This window comes from Procambarus clarkii, chromosome 44 (assembly GCF_040958095.1).
Source record: "Procambarus clarkii isolate CNS0578487 chromosome 44, FALCON_Pclarkii_2.0, whole genome shotgun sequence".
Taxonomy (NCBI): Eukaryota; Metazoa; Arthropoda; class Malacostraca; order Decapoda; family Cambaridae; genus Procambarus; species Procambarus clarkii.
The window spans coordinates 10,575,094-10,593,975 of record NC_091193.1 but is presented as its reverse complement, the minus strand read 5'-3'; the positions used below and the strand labels follow the sequence as shown (position 1 = coordinate 10,593,975).

Here is an 18,882-nt window from a genome sequence, read left to right as displayed (position 1 = left end):
CAGTATGCATATTCTTATACCTTGTGTGCACTCCTGTGAATACGTGCGAGCAGAATGACGTATAGTTTGTGGCTGTTTTATGAGATAACAATGGCACCCAAGTGCCAGTCTTGTTCTATGTACGTACATTCTTACGCATATAATAATAATAATAATAATAATAATAATAATAATAATAATAATAAATTATTATTATTATTGCTATTGGTAGTCAGGCTGACAAGTTAACAATACGGTTAGGTAGCCGGCCGGCACACCTGCCGGCCCAACCATTTTCTCTATACCTTCATCATACTATTATACAAAGAACAACAGGTACCATTAAATGCACAAGTTTAACCTTTAACAGGGTGTAGGTTACTGACGTGAAGTTGCCGTGTTAGATTTAGTAAGAGTTTCAAGATAGGAAAATGAAGTGCAATTATAAGTGAGTATGTTATAGCAATTGAATGACCTTGGCGCAAGGAGAATAATTATGTTGGCTGACATGTACTACTTTTATTTACATTGTTTAATGAATTGAGATCAATGTGATTTTTTAGTACGTCTTAATAACACCTATTTCGCACATGTTCTAACGAAAAAGAGAGAGAGAGAGAGAGAGCTTTGTTTGAGTAGCAAAAGAGGTTTATCAATGGTTGGCCCTGCGGGAGGAGCTAGCGGCGCTACCCATGATCGACCCCCGGGAGATAAACAATGGCTCCACTCACTATCGTCTATATTGTCTCTACAATGAAGTGCGACATTTCCACCTTTACTTAGCCATTTTTAATTAATATTCCCACCGGGCTCTTGGCATCCCTCGCCACTAAATGAACCCGAAACCCCCCCAAATCGCCGCTCTTCACGACACGAAAGGTTTACGGCGAATATCGGAATATGAATATTAATGAGATAGGCCGAGTGCGGGCGCGCGGAGGGGGGAGACGGGCCGAGGGGGAGACGGCCGGGTTGAGAGGCCGCGTCTTTTTATGGAATCAATAACGTACGGGAATGGCGCCGCTATGGCCGCCGCCGCCGCACCCCGGGAATCTCGCCGTTCTTAAACTCTTCTGAAAAGTTGTTTCACTTTTTATTTTAGACGCTGTCCATTTGTATTCGGTGCTAATAAAATATTAAGATTAATTTCGCATTAAATGATTGAATTAAATCGCAAATAACGGGAAAAATTCGTTGAATTTATTAATTCCTAAATCTTATATCATTGGAACAAAACGGGAACTGCGGGTTGAAGATCGGGGGTAAGAACTATTTATTACTTTGTTTATTAGTAACTAACAACAAATAATAAAGGTGGGAATTGCAGGTATTTCGCAATAAGAGTCAGCCCAGATGACGTGAAGGTGAGGATAGTGAGCAGTAAGGAGAGGAGTGAGGAGGAATGGGTATGTTTTTATCAGGCGGGGCGGGATGAGTTACGGGGGCTGGCTGGCTTCCGCTCGGAGAATGGGGACGGCCACGGCCTGAAAATTACTGCCTGCCTCACCGGTTGTCACCGTCTGTCTCGCCCCGGCCCGCCCTCGCCTCTACGCCCCTCCGCTATGACGGTTTGGAGTGGTGGGTTAGGCTGCGGGGCCCTGGAGACCAACCCTTGACACCGCCGTCAGGTGATAGGTGAGGGGGTGTTGCTCTGAGAGAGGAACTGGTGGAACACGCCTCCTCTTGGCCTTCATTTAAGGCATATCAAAACCCTCCTTTAAGATATTTGTCGCCTCGGTGACAAGGACGCAGTGTGACAAGCCGTCACCTTGGCGTAGAGAGCCAAACTTAACATTGTTACTGTCGTGGATGTCACTCGTGTCAAATAATTATAGTGAAACTTTTTTTTTTCTCTACATGAAGTAAGGACTGGGGGAAAGTTGCCTCAACAGTTGGTAATAAGATTTCATGTCAGTTTGTGGGTGAAGTGAAATTTGGAAATAATTGCAAGTTCATTAATTAATGGCACACTTTAATTTTCAGGAATGGGATTGAACTGTAGCTTGTAATCTGCCCCCTCTAATACAGGTTAGTTTTATCCTTGCTGTACTAATATCATAGTGATATTTTATATATTATTGTTTTTTTTGTAATTATCATTATGCAATTCATGTTTTAAAAGTTGATTGTGAACTTCAGTATTTTCCTGTAAAAGTTTGTATTAAGTAAGTTGAAAGAAACTTTCCTTAATTTTGATGGTATTAAGTCATCTTCTCAGCTTGGTGCCATCATTGTGATAACTATTGTCCTGAACCTTAGCCAAGGGCATAATTGTACATTTGTAATTACCCTTAACACCCTCCGCTACATTAATAAATGGCTGTACATTAAGTCACCAGTCCTTGCTCATTTCAACTCAGCCTTTTTTTTTTCTTGTTATAGGCCAAGTGGAATAAAATGTATATTTAATAACATGAAAATCTATAGAATGAATTGAGCAAAAAGCTTATCTATATAAATAGTACCAAATATCAAGGCTATACAAACAATACAATTAAGATTCAATATTTTATTAAAATATGATTTAAGGGGAGGTAACATTTTTACTTGGTCCAAGAGAGGAATCACCCAGGTGGTGTTGGTAGCTATATCACCACATTATAAGTGTTTCAACACTATATCTTTTAGCCTAAACATATTGCACTATTCATTTATACGAGTCGGTGTCAGGTCACTTCGTGTTGCAATTATATACCAAGGTCTTCTGGACAAATCTGGTAAACAATCCAGTAAACAGGGGAGTAGAACAAAACTCCCAGAACACCATCAAGCAGGTAAACAGGTTTTAGTTTTTTATTATTTTATTATTATTTTCTACCACAGACATGGCCACACATTTACAATGCTAATCAGCATATATACATTTTCTTCTGGTTTTAGTGTCTGGAGACTGGGAATGTGGGTCTGATTTGGGGTACAATTTATTACCTATAATACATCATAGTGCATTTGTACAGTTAATGGACTACATCTGCCTGAAAAAAAAGAGAGCCAAATAAGCCAAATATGGTTTTCATAGTCATCAGGGTCACTGCTCTAGGGTTGGCTATGCCTCGGCAACCTCGGCTTCAACATGTTTGCAATATAATACAGTATACTGTGCTGTAATATATCTCAAATGTAATATATCACAATTTTCTCAAATCCTATTTGAGAAAATAGGAGGTTTAGGAGGCGTCACATTATAGGAAAATACCAGTGATTTTAGGAAAAGATGCAGATACGTGAAAGGTAAGAATCTCCCCCTAAGGATGACATTTATTGGAATTAAACAAATGACAGAAGTGCTTAGGAACACCAGGAAATTAATGATTGAAATTGAAATAAGTTTATTTGAGGTAAAATACACACAAAGGGATGAGGTAGCTCAAGCTATTCTCACCTCATTAAATTCATGATGAAAAAGAGGGGAAAACTTAAAACTAAACCTTGCTGGAGCAAAACATCTGAATGAGGGTCATCTTGAGATGATTTTGGGGCTTAGTGTCCCTGCGGCCCAGTCCTTGACCAGGCCTCCTTTTTGTTACTCCCCCTCCCCCCCCTGGAAGCATCCTGTAGCAGCTGCCTAACTCCCAGGTACTTATTTACTGCTAGGTAACAGGGGCATCAGGGTGAGAAAAACTGACCATTTGTTTCCGCCTCCACCGGGGATTAAACCCGGAACCCGAAAACCCAAAAATCAGGACTATGAATTCGTAGCGCTGTCCACTCAGCTGTCAGGCCCCCAGAAGGGTAGGATATGATGAAGAAATATTTTTTTTTTACGTGGTAATAGGGATCGGGAAGCCTATAAAGTGGTACATACAAGCAAAACATCAAAATCTTTAAAGCACAGGGATTAATTTGGTACAGTACACTTGAAGTGTTTTTCAATGGCTCTAGTTCACAGCTATCTCTTCTGATATCATTAGCCTTATGCATTTCTGTTCTCGTATTGGCATCCTTGGTGATATTCAGCGCCCTCTGATTATTCCGCACATTTGTTGGTGCATCCTTGGTGATATTTAGCGCCCTCTGATTATTCCGCACATTTGTTGGTGCTACATAGCCTTCCCGGTTTGGTGCCTTCTTTTGATAATTAATTACTTACTTCACAGTTATATTTACTGTACACTAGGAATTTTGCAGTGTAGCTTAACCTTTAACAAGCCATGTGGCCCAGAACACCAAACAAGTTTATCACTATACAATAGCACCACAATTAATGTAAATATATCACTGCACTAGTTACCACGTGGGATGACCATCCGATTTGACCTAACGGGTGGGATGAGCATCTGAACTGTATCTGCCTAGAGAGAAGTGACTAAGCATTGATTCATGTTTACACTCGCCTCCCATTAGCATTCCAATGTTTCCTGGTTCCCCATCTTTTTCCTTCATTTCTTATTATGTAAACTGGTTTTCCACATATAACACTTATATTTCCAACATGCTTTCCACTTACAGAATCTACCTGGAAAAGTCCCTTTCATCAATATTAGGTACTTGTTTATCTCTTTTTAGAGAGGTTCATTCTCCCTCGATGTAGTGGGGGTTTGGAAAGTGGCTTTTTCTACCACCATCCATTATTTCACATATTCCATACAAAGGTCCCTTCCTTACAGAGCTAAATAATGTAATTCAGCTAAAGATACCAGAGATTGTTGTACTAACAGACTACTCAATTTAGAGACGAGATGGAAAAATTAGAAAAGGTGGAGTAGTTGCTGTTCTAGTGAAAGAACACCTGACGGCAAGAGAATTAATAATAGCCAAACCATAAGAAGTTGACATGATGGCTCAAGTGATTTGTAGTGAGGAGGATAAATTGATAATTATGAAAATGCCTTCAGCCCACAAGCAAGTGACACTGGCAAAGGAGGAGCTGGATGACAAATGAAAGGGCCTCATAATGATCATGAGAGATTGCAATAAGAGCAAGATAAAGATAAATCATAATTGTTGGTAGACTTAAACTTGAAATCAATTAACAGGGAAGTCTGTGAAGCAAGAATGAAAGATATTTGAAGTGGCAGATAAATAAAGTCTTCCTGGAGATAATCATGTTCAAGCAAGTTAAACAGGCCACGAGAATGAGGGAAGGGGATGTTCTGTTGATGCTGGATTTGATATTCACCAGGTATGAAAGATATTTAATATTCATTACCGTCCTCCCTTGGGGTAAGAGCGATAATATCCTTTTGGAAATAAAATATGCAGTGTGTCATAATCTAGAAGGGAAGGAGAAAAAGCACTTGAAAAACTTGATCTCAGGAAAGGATACTATGGAGAACTTAGCAAGTTCTTTAACCACTGCACTGCAATCAATTTCTTTCTTTATTATGCACCCCATACCCATCCCGTGGGCGGTGGTGTAAAGGATTACAGAGGCACATAATCGGTTCAGGAACTGAACCCTCTAGTTCGTTTAACTAAGCAAATAACAATCTTTTGACACTAGTTACAAAATTATTGTTATACTGTATATACATGTACACATACTCATACATATATGTACATATATATACATATACATATATACATATACATATATACATACATTTACATATTTAATCACCCACACAAATACACACATCAATAATCTTTTGTCACAAGTGATCAACAAGAGGCTCACAAGTCACTATACTAGGCACTTTACATCTATGGTGAGACACACAGTTACTAGTCTTGCTGCACACCCACCCAACACCCAACTGGGTGGCAGCTTTATAGTCATGTGCAGGCATTACCTATAGTAAGCAAATTTTGGATACTTTGCTAAGATTTCGGGCAGCACATTATGAATGAAGTACTTACACATTTCTTGGACACTATTGATGGTGTTATCTCTAAATTCCGCAATTTTTTCACATTCCATTATATAATGACGCAAAGTATGCGAATAGTTCTGCTGACAAGAGTTTACATTTAGTTAAATCTACATCAGCAGATTTTACAAATTCCCAGAGGTACTTGTAGCCGAGCCTAAGCGTAGCAGTGGTAACATCTAGAAGTCTGCTAACCTTATTGGATGACCCATAGACGTGCGGTACTTCCTACATAATAGACTGCACTGCTCTGCATTAAAATATGACATTCCAGTTGTGTGCCAAAAATTAATTCTTTGCAAAAAATTATTTTATCTTATATTGTTAAAATGCAATCTCGGATCATGGGAACTGAAGAAAAATATTGCATGTGACATACTTTAGCCTTGATGGACCTGGGCACTTGGGGCACATTGATGGGCACCGAGCTATGGAGCGCTTGGGGTCACTCGACGACTCCACCCTGTGGGGTGACAGGTGTCTGGAATATAATGTTTGACAATTATTTTAATTTTTTTTTTTTTGCTGTAATATTATTCAAGTGTGTAATTTGTGGAATGTATATAGTTCAATGTGTTGAACACCACTATGCTCAAAATTATGGGGCTCATGTATGTGACATATTACATTCTACAATTAATCAGTGTTTTTGTTATTATTACACTGTATAGTATATATACACTGTACAATATATACAATGTGTATACTGTATAATATATACAATGTGTGTACACATATTGTATATACTGTACCTATTTACATATGTGTTCACCATAACTAACCACTAAGTTGGTATGGTGAATCAAAACAAGAAGACTGGCCACGACACAGCAGCTAGGAGATACACCTCAACACCCACTCGCCAACATTTCTCCTCCCACCATACAGTTATCGTTTTAATTATACTATTTACACATGTTATATATAAGTATCTACTTGTTTTATTCACCATAACTACAACTAAGCTGGTATGGTGTCCAATCAGCATAGTGGCCACCATCCACTGTATGTAAAGTCACACAGCAGCCAGTAGATGACGCTACCTCTCCCTCCCTCACCAAGAATACTCCTCCCACCATACTATGTACATCACTAATTCTCACCACTATCCTGCTATTATCAGAATCCTGGTCACTAAATCCTATAAATGAATAATTTTCCACAAGTTTATTTTGTAAAGGAATATGAGAGGTCGTTTGAAGATTCTCAGATTGGACGAAATAATGGCAGTGCTGTGGCTAGCACAGTGAACATCTTGAACAGCATTGATTCACTGATATATGAACATTGTAGACAGTCTTTATCACAGTCAGGCTCTTCTATAATACCATCATGGCTAAATAATATCAGTTACAGTACATATATATTTTGACATTTTAGGTGATGCTGTGGTCACAAGCTGAACAGCATTACTGTTAGCTCATGCTGCGTGTACCAGCCTTGGTGGCTCACTCAGTACTGAGGCTCTCACACCCGGGAATGTTGCCCATAATTAAAAAAAAAAAATGGCGTCTGTTTACGAGAGTCCTGTTTACAAGAGCCGATGTGAACCCCATGTAGCCGTGGGAGTTTTGAATGCTACACTATACCTGATGTACAGTTCATATACTTAACATTGATACACTGATACAGTACACTATACTTAACCAATCTAGCGCTCTGCACAGTGCAGTGGTTAATGAATTTGACTGGAAAGACTTATTGTTAGGCTTGAAAATAAATGAGATGTTTTCCAAGTTTTGAGAGACTTGGTAGAGGCACAAATTTTTTTTATACCAAAACAGAAATGCAGGACTTGAAAACAGGATTAGGGCAACAAGAATTGCGAGAGGGCCAGGTAACAAAAAATAAAAAAATGGAATCGATGTAGGAAAAGGCCAAACCTTCAAACATACCAGCAATACAAAGAAGCCAGAAACAATTATGTACATGGAAGTGAGAAGAGAAGCAGAAAGAAATTTTGAGAAGGGATAGTGGACAAATGTAAAACAGGCTTATTCTGTAAATTCATTAACAACAATTTTTTTTTTTTTTTTTATATATACAAGAGTTGTTACATTCTTGTACAGCCACTAGTACGCGTAGCGTTTCGGGCAGGTCCCTGGAATAGAATCCCCGCCGCAAAAAATCATTTTTACCGCCAACTACCCATTTTACTGTTGAGTTAAACAGAGGCTACAGTTAAGGATTTGCACCCAGTAAATCCTCCCCGGCCAGGATACGAACCCATGACAAAGCGCTCGCGGAACGCCAGGCGAGTGTCTTACCACTACACCACGGAGACTGGTTAAATTGCAGTTAAAGGATAAAATTTAGAGGTTGAAAATGGGGAACAGATTCATGGAGAATGAAAAGAAAATGTGTGAAATGCTAAACAACAGTTCCAGAGGGTGTTTATGCAAAATGAAGTTTTCAGAGAACTGGACGCAATACGAATTTCAGAGTACTGTATAGTATAAAGAGATATCGCGAGATGAAGTGGGGAAAAAATGCTCAAGAAGTTAAGTAGGAACAAAACAGTTACCCCAGATTGAGTTTCACCTTGGGTTGTGTATCTGAACTCAGCACTCCTCTTTAATTGACTTTTCAGTCTTTGTGTATGGGGGACTTGGCACATATGGAAAGTAGGTCAACATAGTTCTAATCTACAAAAATGGTAGCAGGGAAGACCCTCTAAATTATAGACCTATATTGTTGGCAAGCATAGTAGTCAAAACATTTGAAAAAATATTTAAAACCAAATGGGTAGAATACCTGGAGAGAAATGATAAACAGTAATAGTGTGGTTTTCAATTGCAATGTCTGTGTAACAAATCTACTTAAGTTTCTATGATAGAGCCACAGAGGTTTACAGGATGGTTGGGTTGACTGCATTTATCTGGACCTAAAAAAAAAAAGGGATTGATACATTCCCACATAGTTGTTCTGAAACTGAAACATGCTGGAGGAGTGACGAGGGGACCTCTGGCATGGATGAAAAATTTCCAACAAAAATGAGAGCTGACTGAAGTTTGGAGACTGGAGAAGTGTTTCAAGTGGAGTACCACAGGGTTCAGTTCTGATACCAGTAATGTTCATTGTCTATGTTAACCATCTACCAGAAGGCATACATGATTATATGAACATGTTTGCTGATAATGTCAGGAAGATTAACCATCTACCAGAAGGCATACATGATTATATGAACATGTTTGCTGATAATGTCAGGAAGATTAACCATCTACCAGAAGGCATACATGATTATATGAACATGTTTGCTGATAATGTCAGGAAGATAAATTTAGACAATTGTTATGGCCCTTAAGAAGACCTGGACAAAATAAGTGTATGGAGTAATACTTGGCAGATGGAATGTGAATAAATGCCATGTTACAGAATGTGGAATATGAGAAAAGGGCAATACTCAACCTACAAATTATGTGAAAATGCTTTAAAGAATTCTGATCGAGAGGTTTGGGGTGGTTCTGGATAAAAACTCACCTGAGTATCACATAAAGAATAGTATGCGAGGAGGGTGTGCTGTGCTTTCTAATTTTAGAATCACTTTTAAATACTGTACATGGATGGCTAAGTATTAAAGAAATTATTCATGACATTTCCAAGACCAAAGTTGGAATATGCACCAGTTAGTTGTATGATGCCCATATCTTAAGAACATCATCACTAAACTGAAGAAGGTGCAAAGTCACGCACAACTAAATCATTTTGGGAATTGAAAAATGAGAGCTGTGAAGAGAGGTTAGAGGCTTTAAATATGCCAAAGCTAGAAGATAGAAGAAAAAGGTGATACGATCACTACTTATAAAATAGTAACAAATCGATAAGTGACAGACACTGTGTATTGTGTATGTATACCTATGTATACAAGTTCTTCATCCTGCACAAGAATTTAATTCAGACACTTGGTAGTCCAGTTGGAATGATGATTTGGCAAATAATGTAAGGGTGGTCAGATTTTTTGGGTCCATGTACAGTATTGTTCAGTACTATACAGTACTTATTGGCTGCTTTAAAATTAACAGTACACCATGTGAGAAACCGTATGAATGGCATACACATGTAGAAAGACTGCAGTTTTATAATGAAAGTAATTTATAATTTATAAAAATAATTTTTTCTTTCATTTCAGGAGCGCGATGGAGGACTCTGGTGCAATGACAGCTAATGCCCAGGAGTTCTGCCTCCGCTGGAACAACTTCCATTCTAGCTTAGTAACTGCATTGGATGGATTTAAGAACGACCAAGATTTTGTAGATGTAACTCTAGCATGTGAAGGACAGTTTCTCAAAGCTCACAAAATGCTACTTTCAGCATGTTCAGTTTTCTTCAGAGATCTCTTGAAGGTTAGTGCTAGCTTATGCCAGCTTTTTGCCAGACAGTTTTTTCACATTTAACAATGTTGTTTCTATATATTTTCGATCACTGAATGTCCTTTGCACAAGTATTTTCTTTGGCTTTTCACTCTTGGGAAGACATTTTCCTGCTCTGACAATGTTCTATGCATGTGCACTGCTGACTATTGTACTGGTGGAGATTCTAAATTCAAGAGTTAAACACACTTCAAAGGCTCCCTACAATATAACCCCTCCAAAAGTTTGCCGACTGATTCTTCAGCAGAAAAGAAGGCTGCAATTTAATAAACTGCCCACCAGGGCCAAAGGAATAAAACCCCCGCCTCAAGAGAAGAGCCTAAAGTTCACCAACCTTTTGTTGGCAAGAGCAAAAGAGCAAACAAAAACAGCTTTGAGAAAGTCATTACGAACCAAACTGGAAACAGTATAAAATAAGGTGAAGAAAGGGAGAAACAATCAGTCAAGGGACCACAACAGAAGGTTGAAGCAGTGCAGTACAGCAATAGGCCGATCGGCTGAAAGAAGCAGAGCTGTGGAAAAACACCTGCTTCTGGACACTGGGCAAGAAGCGCCAGAATCAAAGGCTGGGCTGGCCACTAAGGCGCCAGAAGGATGACTTTCCTCAAATATGACTCCAGAATGGACAGAACCCAGCTCAACAACTGAACCAAAGTGAAAAGGTAACTGCGCTTTCACCTTGAACTGTCTACTCGAAAGGCATCCATCGCCAGAGGTTTGTGATGGGGGAACAGAACCATGTAGGAGGGAAGGCACTGGTTCCAGGCCAATGTGAAGAGGTCCACCTCAGGGTGACTGAACATCTCAGATTTAACAGAAGGGCGCATTGTTGATGGTCCGCTCTGAACAAATGGGACGGAAGCGAGATAACCCATCTGTGAGAACGTTCCATAATCACTGCATGTGAACCACACAGGGAACCAAACCAGTTCCCAAACCCTGAGAAACTATAAGCCAAGCTTCGCAATGCATCTAGCTCAACAGGGCGATGGACCAAAGTGACCCCCTCTCAGTTCAGGCCTCCCTCAACCACCAGGGAGCAGTTAGTGGTGCTACAGCCCAGAGCTTGGTGGTGGCCAAATCCTCTTCAGGGCATGCTACACAGCCACAAACTCGTGCACTCCGTGCCTGAAGGAATGGGCCTGACCTCCGATCATGGGCAGCCTTTTGAGCGCTGGTCATGAAGCCCCAATCCAGAGCCAAAACATTTGTGAACATATCGAGTGATGGAGAAGGATGGCACCAAGGAACAGAACCCCCAAAACCCTGAAGAGAAAGCCAGTGAGACAGGAGCTGGAGCTGACAGAGAGCAGCTGGGGTCCAAACCCACCAGTCCCGGGAGCAGCAAAATGGATGGACCAGAAAAACCAACACAATGCTCGGAGTCAGGAAAAAGACAATGCATTCAAAGTAAGTCAACCAGGGCCGATCCAACACCAACCAGCGACAAAGCTGAAGACGGCGCAAAGCTTCCGGAGGCAGGGGAAAAAGAACCCAACAGAGTCCCAAATGAGGCCCATCCAAGTCTAAATCTGAAATGAAACTAACTGTAACTTCTGCCAGTTAATCAGGAACCTGACCCTGCTCATCTGGGAGAGAATCAGATCCACAGTTTGCTGACATGGACTGGTTGGTACCTCAAACTAGCCACCCATCAAGGTAAGCCAACACACAAACCACTAGAAGGTGCAGCCAGGACAGAATTATCTGTGCCAGTGTTGCAAAGACATGGGGAACCAGATTTAAGGCAAAAGAAGAACCTTGAAGCAGTATGCCAGATGGCACATCACAAAACCTAACCAGTCCCTGAACTTGGGATGAATAGGGATGTACCAGTATGCATCATTGAGGTTCAGACACACCATCCAAGCTGCAAATGTAAAATACCATCTGTAAAACCAGGCGCACATGAGCCAAGGCGATCACACAGAAGGTTGGACAGGGAATGAAGGTGACCGGGACACCCACCAAAGGGATGAGGACCTACCATGAATAACTGCAGGTCAAGTCCCAACCCAATCAGACCACCTCCGAGCGGGGGGCAGAACCCCAAGAAAGTAACAAATATTTAATAGGCTGACAGGAGGCTGCTGCATACAGAAATTGGGACACTACATCCTTTGAAAGGAGAAAAGAGGAGAGGAAGGGAAAATGGACAAAATAGAAAAGTACCATGCCAAATCTAATGAATGAGCCAACACAGCCTTTCAACACACAAGTCTGATCGAGTAAAATGCCACCTCCGCTTACCAAAAGAGAAGGGTGAGCATCTTGAGCATGGCTGCCAAGGCAAGAACAGCACGCTTCAAGGCCTCCACATCTGGGGTGGTGCTGAAAGGGAGGAAACTATCAAGAGAAAGCGTCTCAAGCCAAAAATATGCTGGTGTCCCAGAATGTTAATACAGTAGTATGAATCTACTGTACTTGTTTGTTTGACTTAATATTTATTAACCTCAGTGCTGTAATTTCTGAATTACTTTTTCATTGTTAAGTCCATTTATAGATTAATTATGCTGCTAATGTAATTTATTTCTATTAATTCATTATAGATACCACCAGGATTTCATATTTTATTTTTCAGGCAAATCCATGTCAGCATCCAATTGTCATATTGCCACCGGAGGTGCGTTTTGCAGATTTAGAGAAGCTTCTACGATTTATATATCAGGGGGAAGTAAATGTGCATCAAGAAAATTTGGCTAGATTTCTCAAAACTGCAGAAATGTTAAAGATCCGGGGCCTTGCAGAGGATAGTGAAAAGGTGAGATTTCATATTAACTACAATTATTTTGATCTAAAGAAACTCCAAGCTGGAAGAAAGCTTTATTTAACATGACATAACCCTTAAAAGCCTTTAGGGGTTTTATAAAATCAAATAGATATACTGTATAGTGAAGCTTTGGTGTGTGAATTTAATCTGTTCCAAGAAATGCAATGTAACCCAAATATTTGTACATCGAATCAAATTTTCTCCATAAGAAATAATGGAAAGGAAATTACTGTAATCCGTTTCATATACCCAAAATATTAACTCGGAAATACATTTTATTCAGAATACTGTACTAATATTTTTCCATACACAAAACAACAAGGAATAAATATAAACTAAATAAAATAAATTAAAATTTAACTGCTCCTCACTTTTATTGCCGACTTTTGTTGGCCTATGGAAGACGGTGAGGTGGAGGGAAGGTGTTAGTGTTTGAAACAGTCCCCCTTCAATTATAACATAAGGCAATGATGGCATTTCTAGCGTACACTTTCTCTTTCATTTTGTAGGCATACCACAAGGACCTGGTTGTGGCTCACTGGTTGTTTGTCTCACTTAGAATCTGTCTAAAGACACTTTCTTTTGCCTACATTTTAACAATTATCTATACTGAGACTCACATTGTAATTAAAAAGGTCAACACAGTGGATTACTCCAGCTTTATCTGGGTGAGTCTTTTCAGCAAAACATTACAGTTCTTCCCATACTGCACACATTTTCCTAGTCAATCAACTACACACACAATGTCTTCAGGTTGAAGAATGATCTCTTTATTTTTCTATCATCATTTTCCTCAACTTCTCCTTACTGTTGTATCCTCACACCTATTTTCTTAGGTTGAACTTTACCACATGACTTTTGTGGGACCTGTGGCATGATGTATAATAAGAACTTTTTTTGTTAAGCAACAGAAAACCACTAAAACAATGAAATTATTCACAGAGAATTAAAGTGCAGTTATAACTTGACAGGATACAAACATAAACTGATCTTACCAACTTGGACAAGTATGAACAAGTGGTTCGTACTCTGGAGCAAACGTCGTACACCTGGGTATATTTTCTGACAATTTTTGTCATTCACTGGAAAATTTGTATTCGGGTGCAGTTGTAGACCGAGGTTCCACCGTACATGTACAGTATATAGGACTAGTAGCTCATTCAGGATAAAGATGGGGTGAGCCAGGAAAGGTGAGGTATTAAGGATGTTGTTTTATATTTTTCTAGTATCAGTTAACCACTGCACTGCTTGCATTAAAACATAACTAACCTGCGGTGCGCCGAAAATAAATTATTTAAAAAAAAAAATTTATCTTCTTATATCGTTAAAATGCAGTCTCTGATCATGGGAAACTAAAAAAAAAAAATATTGTATGTGACAAACATTAGCCGTGATGGAGCTGGGAAGTTGAGCAAATTATGGGCGCTGGGTGATGGAGCGTTTGGGGTCAGATGGCCCCGCCACCCCGTAGAGTGGCAGTTGCCGTGAATAATGTTTCACAATTATTCTGATGTTTCTCATTCGTTTCTACTCAGATTTTTTGCTGTTATATTATTCAAACGTGTGGAATTTGTAGAATTTATATACTGTAGTTCAATATATGGAACATCGCTATGCTCAAAATTATGGGACTCATATATGTGACATGTATATTATATTCTACGATCAATCAAACAGTATTTTTGCTGTTATTACACTATATACACACACACACATTGTATATACCTATCTACATGTGTGTTCACCAAAACAAACCACTAAGTTGGTTTGGTGAGCCCAAAACAACAAGAGTGGCTGCAACACAGCAGCTGCTGGCTGACTCCCACCCTCCTTCAACACTCCACTCACCACCTCCCACCATACTGTTATTGTTTTTATTACACTATTTACACACGTTATATATAAGTATCTACATGTTTTGTTCGCCATAACTGTACAACTAAACTGGTATGGCGAGTTCACGCAATAAAAGAGAGGTCGCCCCACACACCGCTGACGGCTGCCTCCCTCACTGGTTCAAGGCCAGACGCACTAACATTCCTCCCCCAACCATACTGTTTGTGGAGTTATTTAACTATATACACACATTATATATAAGTACAGGTATCTACATGTTTTATTCACCATAACTGTACAACTAAGCTGGTATGGTATCCATACAGCATAGTGGCCACTGCATGGCAAGTCAAACAGTAGCCAGCAGACTGCAGCCTCACTCCCTCCCTCACCAAAATGGCTCCTCCTAGCAAACTCCTTTTGCTGTTATTACACTCTATACACACATTATATATAAGTATCTACATTTGTGTTCATCATAGTGAACCACTAAGCTGGTAATGTGATTCCAGACAATAACATGTTGCCACACACCAGCAAGCAGATGATGCTACTTCAACCCTCCCCTCCCTCATCAAGATTGCTCCTCCCATTATACTATGCACATCGCTAATTCTCACTACAATCCTGCTATTATCAGAATCCTGGTCACTAAATCATGTAAATGAATAATTTTCCACATGTTTATTTTGTAAAGGAACATGAGAAGTCATTTGAAGAAGTTTAGATGGGCAAAATAATGGCAGTGTGCTGTGGATAGTGCTGTGAACATCTTGAACAGCATTTATTCACTGATGTCTGAATATTGTACACAGTTTTTATCACAGTCAGGCTCTTCTGTAATACCATCATAGCTAAATAATACCAGATACATATATATTTTGACATTTTTAGGCGATGCTGTGGTCACAAGCTGAACAGCAATGCTGTTAGCTCATGCTGTGTGTGCCAGTCTTGGTTGCTTACTCAGCACAGAGGCGAATGTTGCCCACGATTTTTGTTTTAAATGGAGTCTGTTTAGGAGAGCCTTCTGGAAGTTGATGTGAACTCTGTAGCTGCGCAAGTTTTGAATGATAAGCTGTACTGTACTGTACTTATGAGATCCCTGAGGCGCGTTGCGCACCACCCGTCGAGAGCCTCAAGGCACTTTGCGCAGTGCAGTGGTTAAGCAAGTTGAGTTGTAGGGTTGAATTTGTCTTGATTCTTTATGATTGTGCTGTGTCTGGTGTCACATTTACTACAAAGTACTAATCCTTGTTGTGGTGATCATCTTTCTGGTAGTTATTCTTCTGATAATGGGGGCTGATTGTAGTGGATGTTAGTGAAAAAAATCTTATACAATATTGGCTTTATTGCAGGCATTAGTGAATGGACAAGCATTTTATATTTAATGTCGTTAGCTTTCTTTATGCTACTTCCTTTGTTTCTCCAGGCTGATGCTTCCCCATTAAAAACATGGAAATTAGGTAATGATTACTGTCAGTCCTTTATTCTTGCCTAGCTGTTCTCGCGAGAGGCAGCTTTACAATTCGTAGGTGCTGCCTCTCAATTCTGATTCCTGTATAGATTCCTGAGCCTATTGGGCTTCATCACCTCTACACTTGAAACTGTGTAGAGAGTTTGCTTTTACCACTTTACTGAGCACTTTTTATTTGTTCACTATTCTGTAACTTATTTTTGTTTTCTAATGTCTGCCACCCTTGCTAAATAGTCTGACATTTTCTGCCCTGTCTATTCCCTTAACCATTGAAATGCACATACCATTCTGATGTTCAATCCATAGTGTGCATACCATCATGAGATAGTTTAGGTACTCTGCAACATTTGAAACTTACACTTGTACAGTGTTCCCAGTCTTTATTTGAGATCTCGAGCAAACTTCTACAATCTTGGAAAGTGACTTAAAAATTTTCGGACTCTGTTCTTATACTAAGAGCGTGGGTTTTAAATTTAGGAAGACAAAAACATTTGATTTAAATTTTCTTGTGTGCATGTAGATAACGTCTCATATAACCCTTGTGCAATCAAGATAGTGCTTTAATACAGTACCCGTCAAAAATATGCACTGCCCTGCTTGAGGCAGTGTCCAAAAACAAGACATACGGTCAATTATAGTACAAGATGTATATAATTATCTATTAATCCTTGGTTGGGTGGGCCTTTCCCTTCTTCATGACTTGGAAACATCAGGGTAGTGACAGAGCAAGATTACATAGATGGTCAGGTGAGATGTTGTTCCAGGACTGACGAAGGGTCGCATCCAACTTGGGTATGGAGTTGATGTCTCTTCCCTGCAGATCCATCTTAACGATGTTCCAGAGGGTGTCAATTAGGTTGAGATCCGGGCTGTTACCTGGGCTATCCTTCATGAAGGGTAACATGCAGTCATCAAGCCTCTTGGTGACAGATTTGGCAGTGTGAGCTGGAACACTGATATGCTAAAACACTTTGTCATGTCCTGGCTTGAAAGAATCTGGCAAATAATAACATGGGAGCTCCAGGTACACTGCTTGATTCACTTAAGGTTTTTAGGAATTGCAAGAAGCTTGCCTAAACACCTGCCTGTGAAACAACCCCTCACCTTTAGTGAATCTGGATGTTTCATGGTGCTCTCCACATACTGTGCACCCAGGGGGGGTCACTGCTCAGTTGGTGATAAACACAAGCTCCTTGGTTGCATGTCACAGTAAATGTTGCTTCATCACTCCACAAAACTGAAAGCAGTCATCCTGAGTCCATGTGAGGTATTTCTGGGGAAAGGCAACCCTGCGAGCTCTCTCTCTGCATGTGTTAGCAGTTTTTTTTTTTGTATGGCCAAATATAACCTACTTGTGAACATGCCAATTGTCAGTGCACATATGCACGGACAATTCCCCCAAACACTTCAGGTTTTTCCTTTACTATCCTCATTGTAACAGATGGCATATCCTCTAATGTACCTTACCTTGAGGTTACCTTGAGGTGTTTCTGGGGCTTAGCGTCCCCGCGGCCCGGTCGTTGACCAAGCCTCCTCGTTGCTGGACTGGTCAACCAGGCTGTTGGATGCGGCTGCTCGCAGCCTGACATCATATGTTTAAGAATGCTCGCACACCTTACAGTGATCTGGTCACTCCACCATGTACAGGTGGAGTGACCAGAGCGTGGTTTTTGTGGTGGTGTATGACCCGTGGGGTCTACCTGGAAGCAGCAACAGTACTTGTGTACAGTACTCTGGTCTTTGCCACAGAGCATCTTGCTAATTTCCTTTGTTTGGTGGCCTGCCTGCTTCAGAGCAATTATCTGAGCAATAGTTTCTTTGCTTAGTTCCTTGGTAGGTGCTATTATAACAATAAAATACCACCAGCGCCACTGTTAACTGTGATGGAACATGGCATGGTGCCAGAGCAAGACACATAACACAACTGCTCACTATGAATGCCCAGGGACAACTGAACCTACCAGCTGTGTGGCTGTAGGAAGTTGGGGTAACCTCCTGACATCAAGTACTTGGTGCAAATTTTTATAACACACATTTCACTAGCAAAATTGCCATTCTTCTTATGCCATAAGTTCGCGCTGCCTCGAGCAGGGCAGCACATACTGTTAATGGGGTACTGTATAATACAGTGTTCATATATCATTGAACAATAATGTATATTATTTTCTTAACATTAAAAGATAAAATTAGCTTGAAGAGAAATTAACATTGGCATTTGTATCACCTTTCAGCAGAGAGTACTTCGTTCATCCTCTCCAAGACCACCAGAAGGATGTGACTCAGATTCCGTCAGTCCTAAACGACCCAGGTTATCTATAGACGTCCACCAACCCTCTCAAGAACCACATACCCCAAATGATGATAGTCGGTTATCAGGTGATTCAGATTCAGAAATGATACCTGTCAAACAAGAGATGGTTGAACTAAAAGAGTGCAGTGATTCTGCATATGAAGGTAGGTGTCACGTGATTATTTTTCTGATGCTGTAGTCGAGTACTTGTACCTAAATACTGTATTGTACTAAGTACTAAGGTGTTGCATGTCAGTTGAGTTCAATTTCTTGGAAGTGGAGTGTGAGCACTTTAATTTCTTCAGTGCTGTATAGGCAAGAATCTAAATATCAGCACAGGACTGTACTTA

The 18,882-nt window shown here is 40.1% G+C and overlaps 1 protein-coding gene across 10 annotated transcripts in view; it reads left to right on the top strand.

Annotated features, from left to right (window-relative positions):
• Nucleotides 1-238: 238 nt before the first annotated feature.
• The window catches only part of LOC123745239 (protein bric-a-brac 2), a 107,642-nt gene continuing 88,998 nt past the window's right edge, over nt 239-18,882 (top strand). For 3 of the 10 annotated variants that reach the window (XM_045725555.2, XM_045725554.2, XM_045725553.2), the window contains exons 1-5: nt 1,035-1,241; nt 1,963-2,007; nt 9,919-10,132; nt 12,741-12,920; nt 18,474-18,696. In XM_045725555.2, the coding sequence (XP_045581511.1) occupies nt 9,926-10,132; nt 12,741-12,920; nt 18,474-18,696 (610 nt within the window). In that variant the 5' untranslated portion in view covers nt 1,035-1,241; nt 1,963-2,007; nt 9,919-9,925. Of the gene's footprint in view, nt 316-1,032; nt 1,242-1,279; nt 1,344-1,402; nt 1,615-1,962; nt 2,008-9,918; nt 10,133-12,740; nt 12,921-18,473; nt 18,697-18,882 lie in introns of those variants that run through there. The other 7 variants (XM_069300646.1, XM_069300649.1, XM_069300647.1 and 4 more) reach the window with 7 other exon arrangements.